Source organism: Suncus etruscus, chromosome 13 (assembly GCF_024139225.1).
Source record: "Suncus etruscus isolate mSunEtr1 chromosome 13, mSunEtr1.pri.cur, whole genome shotgun sequence".
In the NCBI taxonomy this organism is placed as follows: Eukaryota; Metazoa; Chordata; class Mammalia; order Eulipotyphla; family Soricidae; genus Suncus; species Suncus etruscus.
The window spans coordinates 76,266,231-76,285,604 of NC_064860.1; the positions used below are offsets into that span (position 1 = coordinate 76,266,231).

Consider the following 19,374-nt stretch of genomic DNA (forward strand, 5'->3'; position numbering starts at 1 on the left):
AATGCTTGGTAATCAAGTATTGCAGTAATCCATGCTGTGGGTTTTATTTGTAATGCTAATGTTATGTTTATTCATTAAGGCCTTAATTACTTCAACATTTTAATTAAAGCCATGTTTTCAAGTATATGACATAATGATCTTAAAATTAACTGCTTGCATGAGTAGTCAAAGTAAAATAAAAATCCAGAGAGAGGCTTATTTTGTGCTGTCTCAGCATGATTATAATTTTCCATATGTGATTCTCAGACTTGAGGGACTTTTTGTTTTAATTATAGATATACATGTATATATATATATGTATGTATTTGCTTTGGTTTTGGATCATACCCGGTAATGCTCAGACCTTTTTCCCTGGCTCTGTCCTCTGGATCATTCCTGATGGGTTCAACCATACAGGGTTAAACCCAGACTGACCCTGTATAAGGCAAATGTCCTGTCTGCTGTACTGTCTCTTTAGTCCTGAATTCAATATCTTAAAACTTTTATGGTAAAAATAGGCATCCTTGTTTCCTAGCTCCAATAACACTGTTTTAAAATGTGTAATTGTAATAATGAGCAAGGTTTTACATTTTATTTCAAGATGCTTCTAGAACTTCTTGTCCCATTTGTTGTCTATATATGGAATGATTTCCTTGATATCTGCAATACATACAGTTTCCTGCTATCTCTTCCTATATTTACTTGTGATTTCCCTTTACAAGTTATCAAAAATAATTCTCTAATACCTATTTTGTTGCTAGGTTGTAACATTTATGAAGATAGGAATTCTGAATGTTTTTTCTACTGTCTGATTAGTGATTAATATAGAATAAATATATGTAAACAAATAGGAAATGAGTTTGGATCTCAGAAGGTAATTATTTGTCTCAAGAGTTGAAATAATATAGATGTTGAAATGCATTATAAATAGAACTATTGAGAAATTCTGATATATCTTAGTTTAAGTTGTATGTTTGGTAACTTGATAATCTAATAATTCTTTTAAAAATGCTGCACTGTTCATTTAGTTGTTTAGGAGAATCATAGTATCTTTGTTTAGGAAATTATTTTGTACATATTGTTTTATATTAAATTATATTTTATAGTTTCTTTGAGAAATAAACTCTTTTTTTGGGGGGGGGGGGCACAGCCAGTGACACTCAGGGGTTACTCCTGGTTTTGCATTCAGCAATCGCTTCTGGCTTGGGGAACCATATGGGATACCAGGGAATCGAACTGGGGTCCATCCTAGGCTAGCACCGGCAATGCAGATGCCTTACAGCTTCGTACCACCACTCTGGCCCCCAAAATCATATTTTTTATGATTGAAAATGCATGTAAGAGTTCCATGCACATATCATTTAACTCCTGACCTCACATACTTTCAGTTTATTAAAACAGTGATCTCTTGGAAATTCTCCCATTTTCATTGAGTTCACTATGAATTGAGTGGTCATGAAGTGGATACTCCTTATTACTCACTATTACTTATTACTTTTGCATTGGCATTCTTTTATTTATTCCTCATGGTGCATGTGGAAATACTGAAAAATAGCCAGACCTGGAGAGATGCGAGAATACACTCTCTTGCCATCTAAGATTTGTGTTTTAACTCTTCTTGGATAGATTGGCAGTGGGGGGGGGGGGTGACTCTGCTTGTATGTCTATCAACAGATAACTTATAAAGAAACTGTGTATTATACAGATCAAATACTTAACCTCATGTTCAGGGATTGAAATTGTATCTTATGGAATAAAATTGGTGAAACTAGGGGATTACACTAAGTGAGCTAAATAAAGAATTTAAATACTTAGCTACTTAGAACTCTGGCCTCAAATATTTTAACATGGAAGCTGGGCTAATCTGTATAGTTGTACTCCCCAAATTTGTGGTGGCAGTGTAGTAGCATCTCTTCTTTTTGCTTTATTTTGTTTGGGGGCCACACATGCTCGGGAGGATGGTACTCTTGCTGCTGAGCCCAAGAATTACTCCTGTCCATGCTTGGGGGACCATAATGGATGCTAGAGATTGAACCTATATTGCCATGGTGCAAGGCAAGCAACCTTCTGCTATACTCTCTAGCCCCTCCAGTACCTCACCTTGTTATGCACTGGTTTATGCTAGGAACAAAGCAAAGCTTTTTGAGGTGGACAAAATTACCGAACTGATAGGATCAATATAATAGCTTCCTTTATTTTGGGTCCCATTTTAAGAAGTCCATTGGAGTTAAGTGAATTAGGAGTCCGATTCTGATTTTGTAACTGAATCATTGTGTTATGTTTTATGACTCTGGGCTTATATATTTTTAATTGCAAATTTGAACTGGATTACTTTTATTTCTTATTCTGAAGCTTAGTTATATTATTTGAAACATTTGGTTTTTAAAATAATTATAGGGGTTTTCTTCAAAGTCTGTTAGTTTACTTAAACTACTTAAGTTAGTTACCCATGATACTATACTCTGTTTAAGATTTATATACTACATAAAAAAAGAGTTGAACACACTAAGAGTGCCTTAGACCTTAAGCAAGGAATCTTACATAATTTTATAAGACCACAATGGATTTGTGATTAATCATAGATTTGACTTCACTAGAAAACTGAGTCCTGGCTCTCTCTCTCTCTCTCTCTCTCTCTCTCTCTCTCTCTCTCTCTCATCTCTCTCTCTCTCTCTCTCCTCTCTCTCTCCTCTCTCTCTCTCTCTCATCCTCTGGGGGAGCCCTTGCATACTTGTAAATAAATAAAACCTCTTGCTTTTGAAAAAAAAAAAAAGAAAACTGAGTCCTTAGTCATAATAAATAATTTACATGTTGTTATTTTTCTCCCTCCATTTTTTCTAATTTTCCTGATTTCTTTTTTTAGTTTTTGTTTTGGGTCATACGTGGTGGCACTCAGGGGTTACTCTGAGCTCTGTGCTCAGAAATCACGTTTGGCAGGCTCAGGGGACCATATGGGTTGCCGGGAATCGAACAGGGATTCGTCCTTTGTTGGCTGCATGCAAGGCAAAACACCCTACTGCTGTGTTATCACTCGGCCCTTCCTAATTTCTTTACTTTTGAATATTTGTTGTATAATTTCCCATTACTTGGTGGGAGTGCAAAAGGATGACTCCTTAAAGGTATTTTTTATGAAAGTTGTTTTTTATATCTACATATTATTGCACCCCATAGCTTCAGCAATTTATCCTCTCAGTAAATGTTGCTATAATGAATATTTCATTTATTATTCCTTCTAATACAAAATTAACTGAGAACATAATTTACAATTTTTTATCATTTAAGAAAGGTGACTCTTGTGATGCTGGGACTTGATAATGCTGGAAAAACAACCACAGCAAAGGGAATCCAAGGAGGTAAGCTAAAAAATTATGTGTCATTTCACTATATATTCAGGGGTATAGGTAGTGTGTATCTCATTGCTTTTCATTTTTGTCATTCCTGAGGGAAATGGTATGTAACCATATTTGATTTGAATAAATGTAGAGATGCAGACGATTCATGAGGTTTTTAACACCTCCTGAAATCTCATTTATCTTCTATGTCAGAGGATTTACCCACTCCTTTTACAGAAAAATAAGGCTCAATGCCCCTACATGTCTGCCTTCTTTAGGGGAACAGAAATCACTTCCTCTTGATATATCTTTTTGGATCTTCTCATTTAGTTATTTTAATTTAATTATTCTATGACACTATAGCATAAGTGTGCTATTGAGTTCGCTATGCATCCAATAATAGGACATTTGCCTTGCAAGCATGGGCCCAGGACCAATGGTGGTTCAAATCCCTGCATCCCATATGGTCCCCGTGCCTGCCAGGAGAGATTTCTGAGCAGAGAGTCAGGAATAACCTCTGAGCACTGCTGGGTGTGATCCAAAAACCAGAAAAAAATAGCATCAATCAATCAACTATATCAATCAGTTAAAAAACAAACAACTGAAAACTTTCCAGCTGTCTGAAGCACAAATTATAATTAGATACTTGATGTCATCTATCTTTCTGCCAGACCAGTAGCCTTAGATGTAATACTTATTTTAAGCAAAGGATAAGTATATATTTTGTACTAAAGTGTGATTAATAACAATTTTTATGTCACTTAAGTTTTAAAGTTAATGTTTTTCTCTTAAAATCTAATTTAAACCGGACCTAGGTCCAAAAGTATCCCCAATGCAAGAACTCTTCCAAGACCTCCCTGCCGCAAATTTTAACCAATCTGAAGAAGGTCAGGGGGTGTGATAGAAAGATGCCTGGGAACCCACACACCACAAGAAAAACCCAAAAGACAATGGGAAAACCTATACTTCCAACATAAGCATAAGACCTGTAATACACCACCTCTTTACCTGCTTTCCCCCAAATGTAAGGTAGTCTTTTGCATCACTTTGGTCCTTTAAAAACTTCACTAACTCATTTTATTTCTTTTTTTTTATTTTTATTTATTTTTTTTAAATGTCTGTCCTACATATACACATGTGAGCACATACATTTTTATTCCCTTTTTTTAGGTTTCTGTCTTTCTTTCTTTCTTTCTTTCTTTCTTTCTTTCTTTCTTTCTTTCTTTCTTTCTTTCTTTCTTTCTTTCTTTCTTTCTTTCTTTCTTTCTTTCTTTCTTTCTTTCTTTCTTTCTTTCTTTCTTTCTTTCTTTCTTTCTTTCTTTTTCTTTCTTTCTTTCTTTCTTTCTTTCTTTCTTTCTTTCTTTCTTTCTTTCTTTCTTTCTTTCTTTCTTTCTTTCTTTCTTTCTTTTTCTTTTTATCGTTCTTGGGTATGAGACCTGTTTCTCTTATCCCCTCTGTCCACACCCAAATGCACCGACAATATAATGTAGCACCATTTCTCCCTGCAAAGGCACACTAAAAAAAGGGGAAATCTTAAATATAAAAAAGAGCTCTTATCTACTAGAGATAGGAACTCATAGTTGTTTACAATACAGGGATATCTCCTACCTTGAAAATATGTCATGTGGAATCAACTTAGACCTCAGGTGATTAGATATCATTCATTCAGCCTTGAACCCTGGCTCCCAGACATAGAAAGGACACAGTTCTTCACAACAGTTGCAGGAAACAAATCCCATCCGGGACAGCCTTAATACTGCGGGGTCACCAACAAGGGCCAGCTCTAACATGATATCCTGACAACGAGGAAAATGTGAACAACTTGACCTTAGAGCAGATTAGCCTACCTTACCAGCTAACGACAAGACAAAAACAGAAGACTTGGCACCCTTTGGTAGGTCCAAAAGCCAAGATCGTGATTTACAGATGACTGGCTGCTAGAACCATGACCAGACTGTATACATCTTGGGTCCAATAAAAAAGCCCTAGTTTAGGGTTTGAACTATGACCTGCACAATAAACATGATCCCCAGTTCCAAAGGTCTGGCAGAGACAATTGTAAGGGAATGGGGCTTCTGGAAGCACAAAGAAAGATGCTATCCTAGGTGCCATCCTAGATTCAGCGCAAAGACCAAGATCACCAACCACAGAAGATGTATTAAAATGACACTGAGGGAACAGAACCTCTAGAACCACAAAGACTGACTTCATCATAAGTCCCACCTCAGGATCTGTGCAGATACTGAGACCTCTAGACACAGAGGTCTGATTGTATCACCCAGGACAGAGCAGAAGTCTTCCACACACCACAAAAGCACCACCGGGAGAGTAAATGATCCTGAACAGAGTCTATACTATAGTTGATCCCATGACAATATACTCCAAGGACGGAGAAACCCCATATTTCTTAGGCCAAGTGAATTCCTTTTCGAATGACCCCAATATTTACTGTGCCAGGGCAGGAGGGAAAAAACAAAAATACAAAAAGCACAAAACCTTGGTTATTTTTTATATATTATTTTTTTATCTTAATTTATTATTATTATTATTATTTTTATTTACCTATCTATTTTTGGTCAATTTCTCTGTTTGGGTGTGATTATTGAAATTGTTGTCCCCAGTTATACTTATTTTTTCTCTTCCTTTCTTTTCTTTCTTTATGTGCTATGCTATGTTTCTTATTTCAAGACCATGGCGTGGTTTTTTTTTTTGTTGTTGTTTTGTTTTTGTTTGTTTTTCTTTGATTTGTTTTGTTTTATTTATTTGTTTTTTTTTTGTGGTGCTTATCGATATAGCTGGAGTCCTCACTGGATATTTGACACTTCTTTTGGTACTGGTGGAGTGTTTCACCTTCTTTTTCTCCTTCATCTCTCAAATCATTGATGAGAGCCCCTAGAAGGATTCCGCCCATTTTCGGCATATTAGACTCTTACCCCAGTTTATTACTTTTCTCTTTTTCAAACAAAACCATGCATCTTGAACTAGCTAGTCCTGCCTCCAGTTAGAGGGGGAAATAAGGGAGACATCAAGACCAAACAGGTGCAAGACTGCTAAGTAGTAGGTCAGATACAGAGGGGACCACATATTCTAGCCACCCTGGGGGTGAGGGAAGAGGAAATGGGAGGGAGGACAAAAATGGAGGTATAGGGAGGACAATTTGGTGATGGGAATCCCCCCTGATTTTATGTAATTATGTACCTAAAATAATATTGTCAACAATATGTAAGCCACTATGATCAAAATAAAATTTATATTAAAAAAAAACAAAACAAAAAACAAAAACAAAACAAAACAAAAAAAATCTAATTTAAAAATTCTCATTTGAAACAGATCAGCCTGAAGACGTAGTACCTACTGTTGGATTTTCCAAAATTGACCTTAGACAAGGAAAGTTCCAAGTCACCATATTTGACTTGGGAGGTGGAAAAAGAATTCGGGGAATCTGGAAGAATTACTATGCTGAATCCTATGGGGTAATATTCGTGGTGGATTCCAGTGATGAAGAGAGAATGGAGGAGACAAAAGAGACAATGTCAGAAGTGCTACGCCATCCTAGGATATCAGGAAAGCCTATTTTGGTGTAAGTATTTTTAATATCCTTGTAAACATGGGTCAGTAGCAGTAGCCAATAAAAATTTTTGTTACAAAATAGTGAGTTATCTTAGAGTTAATAAAAATGTATGTAACTGTCTAGTGTAATGAAATATATGTGGTATTTATTGGGCATTGTCAATTTATTTGTTCTTGCTTTAATGCTCTCTGTAAGGTTAAGGTTTAATTTTATATTTAGAAAACTTTTTGTGACTGGATCAATAGTATTATGATTAAAGCATTTCTTTGCCTTATATATAGCAACCCAAATTCTATCCCTATACCTCATATGGTCCCTTATCACCAAGAGTGATCCTTGAGCACAGAACCAGGGATAAGCCCACAGTACGGCCAGTGTGCTTCGCCAAAAAAGACTCAATTAGGAATTAATTTATTTAAATTACCCTAAAATTTGATATGTAAGCTCTTATTTGGCAATTAATTTTCTATCAGTTCTGAATTTTGAAATAGTCTCTTACCAAACAAGTCTATATAATACATTGCAGTTTAGCATCTCAGTAACATTTATTTTTCATAGTTGTCCCTTTTATCTTGAAAAGTCTTTTGTTTTAAAGTTTTGTTTGTTCTTTTGGGGGTCACACCTGGTGGCTTTCAGGGGTTATTCCTGGCTTTGCACTAAGAAATCACTCCTGGCAGTCTCGGGAAACCATATGGGATGCCGGGGATCAAACCCGTGTCTGTCCTGGGTCAGCCATGTTCAAGACAAATGCTCTACTTCTGTGCTACCACTCCAGCCCCTTGTTTAAAAGCTGTTGTTGTTGTTCTTTTTGTTTTGGGGCCACAATCTGTGATGCTCAGGGGTTACTCCTGTCTAAGCACTCAGAAATCACTCCTGGCTTGAAGGACCATATGGAATGTCAGGGGATCAAACCACTGTCCTTCCTTGGTCAGCTGCGTGCAAGGCAAATGCTGTACCGCTGTGCCACTGTTCCGGCCGCTTTGTTTAAATTTTTTTATATGCCACTTTTATTTACCAATCTTACTAATTGTGTTTTCATAAAATTATGATTTGTGTCATAAACTCATATACTTAGATCATTATAAGTCCCTAAACATTTTAAAAATATTTTAAAAATTTAATTTTTTTGAAACCACTGTGATTTTGAAACTCCTTCTCTAAACCTTTTATAAAAAATGAAGTTATTCACAACTTGCTTGCCCTTATAGCATTTATGAATAGTTAACACCAGATGGTGCTATAGCTGTGAGATAGAGAAAAGTGATACTAGTTTAAATCAGTGGTTTTTTTTTTTTAACCTCAGGGTTTAAAAATACAGCTCAGAAATCACTGGTCCAGAGACTGGTGCTGATCTTCATATTTACATGCTATAATGTTTAAACTTTATTAAATCCCATAGCTTAATTAACTTACAGATATTTAAGCAGTAAATTATTGAATTCAGAAATAATGAAAGATTTATTGTTGTGTTGTTTGTCTTTTGGATCACACTTGGCTGTGCTCAAGATTATTCTGGGATCTGTGTTCAAGATTTACTCCTCTAGTAAAGTAAAGTACCATATGTAGTGCTGGGGATCAAATCCCAGTTAGTTACATGCAAGGAAAGAACCTTATCTGCTATTCTATCCTTATTAACCCCCTGTCCAAATAAAGAAATATTAATGACTGATGATAATCAATTACACCTAGTTGTCTGGATTTTGTTCTTTATTTTTGTGGGGTTTTTGTGTGTTTGATTTTGGGCTACTCATGGTTGTCCTCAGAACTTATTCTTGGCTTTATGATCAATCAGGAATCACTCCTTGAAGATCATGGTTGACTAGATGGGATCTTGGTGATTGAACCTGGGTTTTTGCCACATGGAAAGCAAGTTCTCTGTCTGCTGTACTTATCCACTAGCCTTTGTCTGTTTTTTCTTTTTTTGTTGTTTTTTACCAAGTAGATATTTAATTGCTTATGTTTTATATGTTTTTTAATCTTTTTTTTTGGTTCGTATTTTTTGGAGTGAATCCAAACTCGTTGATACTCAGGGGTTACTCCTGACTATGCACTCAGAAATTGCTACTGACTTGGAGGACCATATGGGATGCCGGCGATCAAACCATGGTCTGTCCTAGGTCAGCCACGCACAAGGCAAACACCTTACTGTTGCGCCACCGTTTCGGCCCCTATGTTTTATTTTTTAATTTTTACTTTAATTTTTTTAATTGAGGTCTTGTGACTTATTTTCTTTTTTTTTCTGTTTTGGTCACATCTGGCAATGGTAGGTGGTTACCTCTGGCTCTGCACACAGGAATTTACTTTTGGTAGTGCTCAGGGATCATAGGATCCACCAGGTCATCTACGTGCAAGGCAGGCACCTTACTCAATATACTGTCTCTCTAGTCCCAATTTTATGTTATTATAATATTGTAAATTATGGCTTCTTAATCACATAATTACAGTACATCATCAGTTACTAACATAGATACCTCCCTCTTCCAATGACCTCAATGCATCTCTTGTAACCATCCTCTTTCACCAACTCCATGTGTGGGTCAGTTCTCCCTTTGTTGATATCTCATTGTGTTTCTTTAAGACCCATGTATTTATTCATTCATACACACATTAATTCAAAAAATATGTATTGAGAAGTCACTGTGTGTCATCCCTTAACTGAGGTAGGGATATATTTGTGAACATAATGAATAAAAATATCAACAGCTTATATTCATGTGCGACATTACATATGTAAGTGTTTTGTACATTAGGTATTAAGTATAGTGAAAACAAAGCACCTGATAGAAAGACATAAATCCTGTGGTATTGTTGGTGGCTGAGATATTTTATCCATATTAGTAGGATTGTCATAGTCCTCTTACCATTGAGAGGACATTAGAAGTGAGTTAATCTATTGGGGCAGAGTGTAGTACAGTGATAGGGCATTTGCCTTGTATGCCGATGACCTAGGACATATCAATCAAAGTTTGGTTCTTTGGCATCCTATATGGTCTCCCAAGCCAGGAGTAATTTCTGAGCACATAGCCAGGAGTAACCCCTAAGTGTCGCCAGGTATGGCCCAAAAAAACAAACAATCAAACAAAAAAAACAAGTGAATTATTCTTACAGGTTCTATTTAGGTATCCCTCCTTGAGATATATATATATATATATATATATCAGCTATCAAATAACTGCCAGGAAGATACTTTGACATGTCTGAAACTTAGTTTTGGTCAGCTCCCTTAACTAAATAACTGGCTGCTAAATAAATAAAAAAAAAATCTACAGATAGATTGAGTGGTTGCTTTACTATGGTAATCTCATACTTTTATGAAGAATTGACAATGACAGCATAATATGTTTGTAAAATATAGAAGGGCTACCATTTGACTGGTCTTTTTTAGTAGGCAAGATACTTTCTGTTTACTATTTATTCTGATAGCTTCTCCTTTCAACTTCTTTTTCACTTCTGTACTATTGATTGCAACAGTTTCCTTATTAATAATCTAGCTTGTTTTCCAATATCTGCACATTATAAAGAACCTTTTATTTACTTGACTTTTTAGATTACAAAACTGGTACATATTTGTTCTAACAAGTAAAAATTAAGACATATTAAAATCTGAGCGTGGGGTCAGAGTTATAGTACAGCAAGGAGGGCATTTGCCTTTCACACTGCCGAATTGGGACAGACTCGGAATCAAACCCCGGCATCCGATATGGTCCCCCGAGCTTGCCAGGAGTGATTTCTGAGTGCAGAACCAGGAGTAACCCTTGAATGCCACTCTGTGTGGCCCAAAACCAACCAAACAACAACAACAACAAAAAAAAACACAAAAAAAATTATGAGAGTGACCAAGCAGTACTGAAGAGGCCCAAGAGCCACTCCTTGTTATTCTTGACAATTGGGCTGAGTGGTTCAATTTCAAGGATGTGGTACTGCTCTGACTCACTCTGCGTGCACATATATGGTGATGGTGAAAGTGCATCAGGGCAACACCTTGCCTATACCATTATTTTCCTGTGCCGGACCCAGTAATTCTTCAATTCTGCACATATCAGGCAAATGCCTCAACCTCTGTATTATGTCCCCAACTCTTAGGGCAGTATTAAGATGTAAATTTAATCATTTCATTGGTTTTTTTTTGTAGCATTGTTTCCTTCTAGCTCCTAACAAATATGGCATTGTTATTATAATCTTAGCGTTCACAATAATGTCTAATTCATAAGAGCAACACCATTGAAAAGTTCACAGTTGGAAGAGCCTCCCACACTACCCTGCTTAATCTTAGTGAAGGGGACAGGGCTGGAGGATTATAAGGAAATAGGGAGATATTATCTGTATTAGAAGACAGACATCTTTTTGTACACAAAAAAAGTGAATTATTTTGGGGCCTGAGTGGTGGTGCAAGTGGTATGGCATTTGCCTTGCACACGCTAACCTGGGATGGACCGATGTTCGATCTTCTGGCATCCTATATGGTCCCCCAAGCCAGGAACCATTTCTGAGTGCAAAGATAGTACTAACCCCTGAGCATCACCGGGTGTGACCCAAAAACAAACAAACAAAAATATGTGAATTATTTTGTACATAGCAGCTTTCTTCCTGCCAATAGATACCTATTGTAAAAACTATACATTTCAGTTGCCGCACTGACCTGATAACCACTTGTCTGAATTTAAACTGGTTGATTTAAGTCACAAAGCATGGAAAAACTGATTTCCACTCCTGAGTAACTTTCCCTTTGTATTTCTAATAAAATGAGCAGAGAACAGCAGGCCTTTGGGAAGACTGTGTTTGATCATAAGATCATAGAGTTACAACTTGATCAAGCCAGGATTCATTTGTGCTTTTGGAATACAAGTAGATGACAACAGTGGCAATTCCTAAACAAGGCCATGCTTTGTGTGCCATGATTCTGCACAGAACCTGGCAGTATAGTCAGTGCAGTGGAAACCTTGGTTAAAATTCACTATATGTTGGGGTCGGTGTGGTGGAGCAAGTGGTAGGGCATTTGCCTTGCATGCTCTTACCTAGGTGGTTTGAGACCCCGGCGTTCCATATGGTCCCCCAAGCCAGGAGCAATTACTGAGCACATAGCCAGGAATAACCCCTGAGCATCACTGGGCGTGGCCCAAAAAGCAAAAAAATTCAATATATGTTATAGATATCAGGGTTTTATTGAAAGGTGATCAAATATTATCTCTGATTGCTACCACATGTATCACTCTTACTCTCTCCCACTCTAGTCTGAACCTTCATCATCTCTTACTTGTAGTCGTTTTCCATTCTCTATTTTATTTAGTCTTATTATTACTTGGGTATCACTTCCTGTGGACCTCAGAGGTCACTCCCTGTGATGATGAAATTGAGCCAGAACTCCTGTATGCAAAACATGTGCTCTAACCTTTGAGCTCCTTTCTTTCCCAGAGCCTTATTTTCTTTATTTTCATGCTATCTCCTGCTTACATCACACAAATCGAATCTACTTTTCACATTGTAGATTAGATGACTCTGCTCAGCTATAAGTTATATAACATTATTAAGAGCAGAATTTTGCCTTTATTACACTTGCTATAAACTTAGTTTTACATGGCTCATAAAGTCTTTTGTTTGTTTTTTGAGTCATACCTGGCAGTGCTCAGGGCTTTGTTAATGGCTCTGCTCTCACCAATAATACCTGGCAGATTTGAAGGATTAAATGGATTGGTGGAGTTCAAGCAAGTATACACCCATGCAAAACAAGTGCCCTGTCTACTGTATTGTTGCTGTGGTCTTGGACCCATCACTTTTTCTGGTTTTTGTTTTTTGGGTCACATCCGGCAGCACTCAGGGGTTACTCCTGGCTCTGCACTCAGAAATTGCTCCTGGCATGCTCGGGGACCATATGGGATGCTGGGATTTGAACCACTGTCTTTCTGCATGCAAGGCAAACCCCCTACCTCCATGCTATCTTTCTGGCCCTACCGATCACGTTTTAAATCAAACCTTTCTTAACAAGAATATCAGATCTCTGAATTTACATGTCCCCTTTTCCATTCTGATATAGTACTGTAGTGCTGATTTTTATTTTAGTTGAATAAATTAGGTATTCTTCTAAGAAAAAGGAATAGTTGTAATGGCATCTTGATATGGTATTGGAAGCTATTGTGTGTTTTGGAGTGATGCCTGACTAGATACAAGGCATCCACTTTGTGTTAAGTTGTTAACTTGTAAACTTAAAGCTAACTTTACTGTTTATAGCTTAATAAATGAAAATGTATTTTATATCACTGTCTTGGAAAACATCTATGAATCTAGTGGGTAAGGGCCAAAGGATGATATAATGGCTAGCCAATGATTCAAGGGGGACGTATCCATGAAATGGAGAAACAAATACAAGACACTTATACATGTGATATCCTTGCCTTTAAACTGGAAATGTCTCTAGAGTAACCTCTTTATTTTGAGCCACACCTGGGACAGCACCAACAACACAATACTCTGCAAGGATTTCTTTTTTTGTACTTTATAGCTAGTCCAAATTTCTCTGTAGTAGCATTAACATATTCTTTTGTACCATTCATTATCATTTCAATATTGTTAATGCTTTCTCCTTGCTCTTCTACTAGAAGAGATATCTGAATGAAGAGTTCCCTTAAATCTTTTATTTGGTTCTCCAAATTAATAAGTTCCTTGTGTCTCTGTTCAATCTCTGAGAGTTGTGCTCTTGTGATACTAATTTCTGTAAGTAAACTTTCATTAAACACTTCCCATTTTCCTTGATGAAGCATATCATTGACTTCTTCTTCTGCCACTTCTTTGCCTGCAACTTCAAGCTGGCGGAAAATAAACCTCTTGCACTTCTCTTGCTTTGCTGCTATTGTGTCATTGTATGTGTACATAGTTTGCTGAAAATGGCGAAACATTGCAGCATGCTGAGATTTAAGAATTCTTGTCACCACAGATGATGGGCCATTTTCAACTTCTGACTTTTTTGCTTCCTGGACTAAATCATCCAAATCTTTGTTGATGTGTTCTGCTTGATTTTTTATATTCTTTGTCATACTAGACTCTCTCTTAAGCAGACTAAACCTTCTCATTGAAGCCGTCAGATGTTTCTGTTGCTGCCCAAATTTTTGAACGTCTTCAGTCAAACTGTTAATACTCTCCTTTAGTTTTTGGATCTCTTGTAGGTGTTTCTCAGCTACAGGCTCTCTTTCATAAATAACAGCTTGCTGTAGAATCATTCCTTGATCTTCTGCTTCTGTACTAGACACATGCCTGTAGCTAGAGAGTTCAAATTCTTTTGTGATTTGTTTTAATTCCTGTAGTCGGTCTTTCATCTTCTCCTTTTCTTCTAAGAAGCAAAAAGGATTGGGTTAAACCAAAGTAAGTTTGTTATTTTCCTCCAGTTGTAGTTGTACTTTACATAGCTATATCTTACCTCCCAAGGAAATGCCTTTCTGCTTTCTGAAAAGGTGTTAAAAAAATAGTAGAAAATGAGTGAAAATTGCTTTATGAAGGTCAACAAAAATGAAAATTTAACAAAACTGGTAATTTACTTCACACAATGAATGACTTCTGTGAGTCTCATTATCCAAGTAAGATGTTGAAAAAAGTATTAAATTATGAGAGTTACTCAAATTAAGTCCTTCAATGTTATGATTTTGATGTGTACCATTTTCTTGACTTAAGAAGATATATCTTAGGGCCCAAGAAATACTAGTACGGGAGTTAAAGTGCTTGCTTTGCTCGCAGTGAAGCCAAATTGAATGCCTTACACTCCATGGTTTCTGGTCACCAGGAATAGCTTCTGAGCGTGACTGAGTGTGGCCCAAAGATAGCCAAAAGAAAAAGAGGGAAAGAAGTAGGGATGGAAGGAAGGGAAAAAGGAAGAGAAGGAAAGGAGTTAGGGAAAAAGGGAGAGGAAGAGGGGAAGTTTAAAGGTAAGAGGAAGATGGGAGGTGATGATAAAATGAAGGAAAGAGGAGAAAAGAATATAGAAATATATTATTTTTTCTAAATACACACAATTCAGCTAAATCATAATCAGTGCACTGACTAGAAAGAATCTTTATGAGGGGCCAGAGAGAGAGCACAGTGGTAGGGTGTTTGCCTTGCACAAAGTTAACCCAGCATTCCATATTGTCCCTATGCCTGCCAGGAATGATCGATTTCTGGGAGCAGAGCCAGGAGTAACTCCTAGCGCCGCCCAGGTGTGACCATAAAAAAAAAAAAAGAATTTTTATGAAAACTTTAAGCACTCTTAGTATTCTTTTGTAGAGAGATTCAAACTGTCTCATAACAGATTTTTCTTTCAGTTCATATTAAAAGGCAATTTTACTAACATGAGAATATATTTATATAAATTCTTTAAGTGCTAATAATATTAATATCACTTTATGTTTTATTTACATAGTATCAATTTGATGGAGATAATTTTTTTATTTTTTTTTTTGGGTCACACCCGGTGGTGCTCAGGGGTTACTCCTGGCTCTGTGCTCAGAAATCCCTCCTGACAGGCACGGGGACCATATGGGATGCTGGGTTTCGAACAACAGTTTGTTCTAGATTGGCTGTGTGCAAGGCAACTAACACTGTGCTATCTGGTGGAGATAATTTTTATAAAATGAAGTTTCCATTGCATAATTGTATACTGATACCTATTATTATGAAATGAGAAAAAGCCATGTTTATTAATAATTAGACAATATTTCTTGACTTAGGCTTTGTATGGTGTCTTTTATGATATTTTTGAGTAGACTGTTGGGAAATTGCAAATGATCCATTGAATCACTCTTAATATTATCAGTATCAACCAGATTAAAAGGTCTTGAATGTTATACTTTTTTTTTTTTTTTGTGGTTTTTGGGTCACACCCAGCAGTGCTCAGGGGTTATTCCTGGCTCCAGACTCAGAAATTGCTCCTGGCAGGCACAGGGGACCATATGGGGTGCCGGGATTTGAACCGATGACCTCCTGCATGAAAGGCAAACACCTTACCTCCACACTATATCTCCGGCCCCGAATATTATACTTTTATGCTCTGGAACTCAATGTTTGAGGTTTATAAACATTTTTAGTAATAGTTCATATGTTGTCTTCGGAGACACGTTAAAGTAGGGAATTGAGGCTCAAAGTTTGAACAACTTTACATCCTAGTAATAAAATGTTTAACCAGCATAGATATGAAATACTGCTCTCATAAAGTCTTTAATATCTTAATGTCTGAAAAACGGAAAACATTTATATGAGTGCTTATGAAAATTATTAAAGATTTTGAGTAATTGCATGCTTCTTATTGAAACTATATAATGATATGTTATCCAACTGAAGAAGAAATATAGTTGCTCTGCTGATTATGTAATCAAAGCAAGTAAGAGACTATTTAGTTCTGAGTATAATACTTTGAGATGGAATTAATAAATATGAAATTTCTAGACTAAGGAAGGAAACTACAAGACCATGTTATATTGTGAAAGTTAAACAAAGGAAATATTTGTCTTGAAAACTGGAAAATATTCATAGGGTATATATGACAGTTATTTCTAAAATATATAACACTTTATATAAAAGAAATTAGACTTACTTTGCATAACTCCAAAGCATAGTGGTTGGAAATCACATGTAGAGAGAGCTGACTTATAAAAATATAAAGAAGACTTTCTAAACAAATAGAATTCTGCCAAGATGGAATGGACTACTTCAGGAGATGACAAGTGTGCCGTCATTGGAGATTTTCAGGACATTCTTGCTTGTTGACTCAGAGAAGGAAGTGTTAGAGATGATGCCTGTGTTACAGAAAAAGTTTAAATATTGCCTTGATTATATTTCTCTGGTTTTAAAAATTGGTTTTAAAATTGTAGAAAGATAAGTTAATCATATCCTTAGATTTCAATAAAAGTGGTTTTTATTTCTGTTTATTAAAAATGCTATTCACAGGGGCTGGAGCAATGGCACAAGCAGTAAGCTGTCTGCCTTTCCTGTGCTAGCCTAGGATGGAACAAGGTTTGATCCCTTGGCGTCCCATATGGTCCCCCAAGCCAGGAGCGATTTCTGAGCACATAGCCAGGAGTAGCCTCTGAGCATCACTGGGTATGGCCCCAAAACCAAAAAAAATTTTTTTTATTTTTTTTTTTATATTTTTCTTGAAGGGAAGCACATGCAGCAGTACTCCATAACTATTCCTGGCTCTTTGTTTAAGATTAACCCTATTGGTGCTCAGGGAACCATATGTGGTGTCTGGGATTTGAACCCAGTTTTGAGAAATGAGAGACAAATATCTTAACCTGTATGGTAACTCTGATCCCTAAAGACTGACAATTACACATGTATGGTTGATTATACTCCTGTATAAAAATATAGATATACTGTGGAGTATCTGTTTTTAGATAATTCATTTTTCTGATGTGCTATCAGTTGATAAAGAATTGTTTCCTGGCATAGGAAAAAGACAGGAGAAACTTAGTTGATAAAACTAGAGAGAATAGTGGGAATCATTCAGGATCTAACCAGCAGCCCCTGAAACCAAGTAGACTCAAATAGTAATATTATTTTTCTTGTCATTATTTTATGTCCATGTGCATAGGCTTCTCTCTTCTGTCTTTGTCACTAGGAGATCTTAGCTTAGTCTTTCTGAATGTGGCAGACTATCACAGACATGGAAGTACTGGACAAGTCCTTGTATATATTAAAATGCTGTACCCTAAAGTGTTTTATGACATTTTCCTTTTACAACTTTACCCATAGAATGAGGTGACAGTGATACGTACTCACACCCCTTTTCCCTGAGAAGTGCGGTATCTTAGATTGTATGTATTATATAAAGTTGGATATCATATATATGTATATGTATATATTTCTCTTGTATGTTAATAGTTTATTAATTCATAATGATCTATTTGGGTATACAGATATCAGAAAAAATCAGGAACTGAGTGTTTTTTCATATCATAATGCTGAAAACAGAATTATCACCATGATTTATTATGTACCTTTTATTATGGGTGATCATTTCCTGCTACTGGTAGGTTGATGGTAAAGTCATTAGGCTTAATCATTGCTCTTAATAATTCCTCCCCTCCTTTTTCGGTTTGTTTAGCATTATTTATTACTTCCTTATATATATGCTCTCTCTCTCTCTCTCTCTCTCTCTCTCTCTTTCTCTCTCTGGAATAACCCTATTAGTGCTGAAATAAATTTGTTCCCAAAGAGTACATAAAAATCATAAAATCTTTTTAGAAGTTGTAATTATTATTTTCCTTAAATATATATATATACATATGTGTGTGTTTATATATAACACTATTTAAGATGTCACATTGCTTCAATGTCCTATAAAGATAAAAAAGTATTTTCTGCCTGTTCTGCTCTTCTATTTTTCCCCATTCTCAAAGGTGATTATTTTGGCTTAATGGTTATGTATTGCTTTTAAACTCTATTTCAAGGTAATTTATTTCTTTCAGGCATTTCTACTTTTAAAATTTTAGATATTTTGTTGCATTTTTTTCTATTTTACTTTATTTAATTTATGAAAAATTAACTCATTTTTATTTTTTCTCATTTCCTTCTTAGTGAAGTTTTATTACAGATCATGGTCAGTATGAAATTCACATTATTTTGTGTTTAAATTGTTATGACTACACTATATTACTTATACTCAAGCCAAATATATTTTATTTCTTTTTCACATGATTATTTCATTGTTCTAATTTTTCCATAGAAATAGGAACATTTTAAGATGTTTCATTGTCTCATTTATACATGTATAAAAATTCCCCAAACATTAATTATATTTTATTTTGACCAAAATGTAAAGGCTGTATAACTACAGATCAAGGAACACCAGTTTTTCCTTAAAAATATTAATCATTTGTTCTTCATTTGCTTCATATTGTAAATATACTCCATTGAAACATTCTGAAATTTTTCAAATGAACTTAAAATGAATCTTGATATACTTTACACCAGTTACCTTTTAATTTTACCTAATTGTATTTCATCTTTTGAGATGTCTTCTGAAATCTTTTAATGTGATTTTAACATTTCATGTGATTTCACATAAATAGCTGTTGCCTTGATATATTTTTATTTTTTACATTGTCTCTTCCTAATTCCTGGTTTCTCCACTTAATTTAGTTTATTTTTGGTTTATCCACTCAATTTGGGGGGAGTTATTATTTGCTTTCAGAACATGTTGTAATAGCTTATATTTCTGAAATGTGTCTTATTCTGTAGTTATAATTGAATAATACATTTTTCTGTGGATATTTTACTCTTTTGGTGGGGGGAGTTGTGCTCTTGGAATTGTTTAGGACTTACTCTTGACTCTGTTCTCTGGGATCACTTCTTGAAGTGATTGTTGACCAAAGGGTTCTGGGATTGAACCCAGGTTGGTTACAATCAGACAAGTGCCTTACCTACTCTACTGTTTCTCTTTGTCTGGATTTTTTCTTATTTATAAATTATGTTCCTTTAAAGTTTAAACTTTTTTGCTTTATTTTTATTTTTAATTGGCTTTTATGAAAT

At 35.7% G+C, this 19,374-nt stretch overlaps 2 protein-coding genes across 2 annotated transcripts in view; one reads left to right on the forward strand and one right to left on the reverse strand.

Annotated features, from left to right (window-relative positions):
• ARL13B (ADP ribosylation factor like GTPase 13B) overlaps positions 1–19,374 on the forward strand; it is a 72,186-nt gene that overhangs the window by 29,058 nt on the left and 23,754 nt on the right. Inside the window, exons 2-3 of the mRNA XM_049785723.1 lie at positions 3,262–3,332; positions 6,642–6,891. Of these exons, the coding sequence (XP_049641680.1) occupies positions 3,262–3,332; positions 6,642–6,891 (321 nt within the window). The remainder of the gene's footprint in view (positions 1–3,261; positions 3,333–6,641; positions 6,892–19,374) is intronic.
• STX19 (syntaxin 19) lies at positions 13,305–14,189 on the reverse strand. Its single transcript, XM_049785719.1, has one exon. It carries the CDS (start codon positions 14,187–14,189, stop codon positions 13,305–13,307), a length of 885 nt encoding a protein of 294 aa, XP_049641676.1.